The sequence below is a fragment of the Oncorhynchus kisutch genome, unplaced genomic scaffold (assembly GCF_002021735.2).
Source record: "Oncorhynchus kisutch isolate 150728-3 unplaced genomic scaffold, Okis_V2 scaffold764, whole genome shotgun sequence".
Taxonomy (NCBI): domain Eukaryota; kingdom Metazoa; phylum Chordata; class Actinopteri; order Salmoniformes; family Salmonidae; genus Oncorhynchus; species Oncorhynchus kisutch.
The window spans coordinates 335,084-338,173 of NW_022262709.1; the positions used below are offsets into that span (position 1 = coordinate 335,084).

General features: G+C 42.8%; 1 protein-coding gene across 1 annotated transcript in view; it reads left to right on the plus strand.

Annotated features, from left to right (window-relative positions):
- The window catches only part of LOC116361891 (E3 ubiquitin/ISG15 ligase TRIM25-like), a 15,496-nt gene extending 13,076 nt beyond the window's left edge, over positions 1-2,420 (plus strand). The window contains exons 3-5 of the mRNA XM_031816218.1: positions 660-819; positions 945-998; positions 1,230-2,420. Coding sequence (XP_031672078.1) covers positions 660-819; positions 945-998; positions 1,230-1,756 — 741 coding nt within the window. The 3' untranslated portion in view covers positions 1,757-2,420. The remainder of the gene's footprint in view (positions 1-659; positions 820-944; positions 999-1,229) is intronic.
- The last annotated feature ends 670 nt before the right edge of the window (positions 2,421-3,090 follow it).

Below are 3,090 nucleotides of genomic sequence, written 5' to 3' on the forward strand. Positions count from 1 at the left end.
TCCAGAGGTATCAGTCTCTCTCTCTCTCTCCAGAGGTATCAGTCTCTCTCTCTCTCTCCAGAGTTATCAGTCTCTCTCTCTCTCTCTCTCCAGAGTTATCAGTCTCTCTCTCTCTCTCTCTCCAGAGTTATCAGTCTCTCTCTCTCTCTCTCCAGAGTTATCAGTCTCTCTCTCTCTCTCCAGAGTTATCAGTCTCTCTCTCTCTCTCTCTCTCTCCAGAGGTATCAGTCTCTCTCTCTCTCCAGAGGTATCAGTCTCTCTCTCTCTCTCCAGAGGTATCAGTCTCTCTCTCTCTCTCTCTCCAGAGGTATCAGTCTCTCTCTCTCTCTCTCTCTCTCCAGAGTTATCAGTCTCTCTCTCTCTCTCTCTCTCCAGAGTTATCAGTCTCTCTCTCTCTCTCTCTCTCTCCAGAGGTATCAGTCTCTCTCTCTCTCTCTCTCTCCAGAGGTATCAGTCTCTCTCTCTCTCTCTCCAGAGGTATCAGTCTCTCTCTCTCCAGAGGTATCAGTCTCTCTCTCTCTCTCTCCAGAGGTATCAGTCTCTCTCTCTCTCTCTCTCTCCAGAGGTATCAGTCTCTCTCTCTCTCTCTCTCTCCAGAGGTATCAGTCTCTCTCTCTCTCTCTCTCTCCAGAGGTATCAGTCTCTCTCTCTCTCTCCAGAGGTATCAGTCTCTCTCCAGTATCAGTGTATCTTCAGACTTACCCAGCATCGTTGTCCGTCCTCTTCAGTACTTTGGAGATGTGAGTCAGACTGTGTCTGAACTGAGAGAGAAACTAGAAGACTTCCTTAAAGGAGAATGGACCAAGATCTCCACTACAGGTGTGTTGAAAACAATAAGAACATAAACTTTAGACCATTGGAAGTTCCCTACTAGTCATATACATGTGGAATATGGTCTGATGATAACATTCCCTCTCTCTGTCAATGTGTTTGTGTGTCTGTAGTGAATATAGTGGATGTTGTACTGCCTCCAGAGCCCAGAGAACAGTTGTTACAATGTGAGTCTCTTTATTGTGAAGTAACTAACAGTCTCTTTTTACTGACACTCCTAACAATCCCTCTAGAAATATATAGCAATAGTAGATCTAATCAAAGACTGGGTATCTATCTGACTCCTCATATTTCTCTGATTTGATCTCTGCTGTGCTCTAATCAAAGACTGGGTAGATACAGTATCTGACTTAACTTATTGTTCTGACTCCCCTCATTGGTCTCTGCTCTTCTCCCAGATTCCTGTCAGCTCACACTGGACCCAAACACAGCAGGCACACACCTCTCTCTGTCTGAAGGGAACAGAAAGGTGACCTGTACACGCCAAGTCCAACCATATCCTGACCATCCAGACAGATTCACCAACTGGTGGTGTCAGGTTCTGTGTAGAGAGGGTCTGTCTGGACGCTGTTACTGGGAGGTGGAGAGGACTGGTGGTGTTTATACAGCAGTCTCATATAAAGACATCAGCAGAACAGAGAGAGGGAGAGATGGTGGATTTGGATACAATAACAAGTCATGGAGTTTACTGTGCTCTAGTGGTGATTATTGTTTCAGACACAATAATGTTGAGACTAAAGTATCAGGCCCTCAGTCCTCCAGAGTAGGAGTGTACCTGGATCACAAGGCAGGTACTCTGTCCTTCTACAGTGTCTCTGATACAATGACCCTCCTCCACAGAGTCCAGACCACATTCACTCAGCCCCTCTATCCTGGGTTTAGTCTCTATAATTATAATCATACTGCTGAGCTGGTTAAACTGTAAACTGATTTGTTATTAATTAAAATTCAATCCAATGTTTTAATCTTGTACATTTCCATGAATCATGATGTCTGGTGTTGATGTATATTGGTTGTCATTCAGAACCATTGATATGTTTTCTCAGTTGGTTCTCTGTCTCTATGTAATTCTCCTCAGTATCATTGATCAGCTTGTTGGCTCGGTCCTAATTGATGTGTTCTCTGTCACCTGGAGCTGCATGGAAAATGGTCCAGGAACTAAAGGACAATTCAGGACTAGTCAGCCCACTACAAGCTGGTATCACTTACTTTCTACTAAACTATATGGTCTGGTTTCCCAGACACAGATGAATCCTAGTCCTGGACTAAACAGTATGTTCAATGTAGATGTCCAGGAAACCGGCCCTAAATGTGTCATCTTTCATCCTCCCATACTGCTCAGTCCAGCAACATTAAACCTGTCCAGCAGGTGGTGCTGTTGACCAAACAATAAAACCAGCAGATATCTTGACTTGCCACTCAGTATATCAGTAATGTTCAGAATAGTACTTTAATATCATTGGAGATTGATGGTCTTTTTAATCCACTATCCAGAGTCAGGAACAGATGAAGTTAGGTCTGCTACTGTTCAGTGATTAAATATGATTTATGGTGATGGGAAATAATAAAAAACACTCAACTTCATCTAGTAATAGTTTTCCTTTGTTATTTATTCCAAGGTGTGTCTTTAACTTGTAAATGTATTGTGTGGAGGTGAGCTAGTGGTCTGGCTGATAGAATAGAATGAAAAGGGAGGAGGGGAGGAAGAGGAGTGAAGGGCTGTTCAAGAAACCAGATGAGGAAGAGGAAGATGTTCAGGGGAATTACTGTCTCTGGTCCAAATGGTTCCCTATTCCCTACGTAGTGCACTACGCTGCTTCTGACCAGGTCTAAAGTAGTGTTCTACATAGGGAATAGGGTGTCGATTTATTACAATATCATGCTTTAGTGTTTGGCACAAAGATCTATTAGATCTCCACCCCTCACTTCCTGTCTGTCATCCCCCAGTTCTGTTAAGACTTCCTCTCATTGAACTGGGCCTCATTCTAAATGGTCACTTTGTATTGATAGTCCATTCTGGTCTTTACTATGGTTCTACATACAGTATCTGTATTGATAGTCCATACTGGTCTTTACTATGGTTCTACATACAGTATCTGTATTGATAGTCCATACTGGTCTTTACTATGGTTCTACATACAGTATCTGTATTGATAGTCCATACTGGTCTTTACTATGGTTCTACATACAGTATCTGTATTGATAGTCCATACTGGTCTTTACTATGGTTCTACATACAGTACCTGTATTGATGAGGAT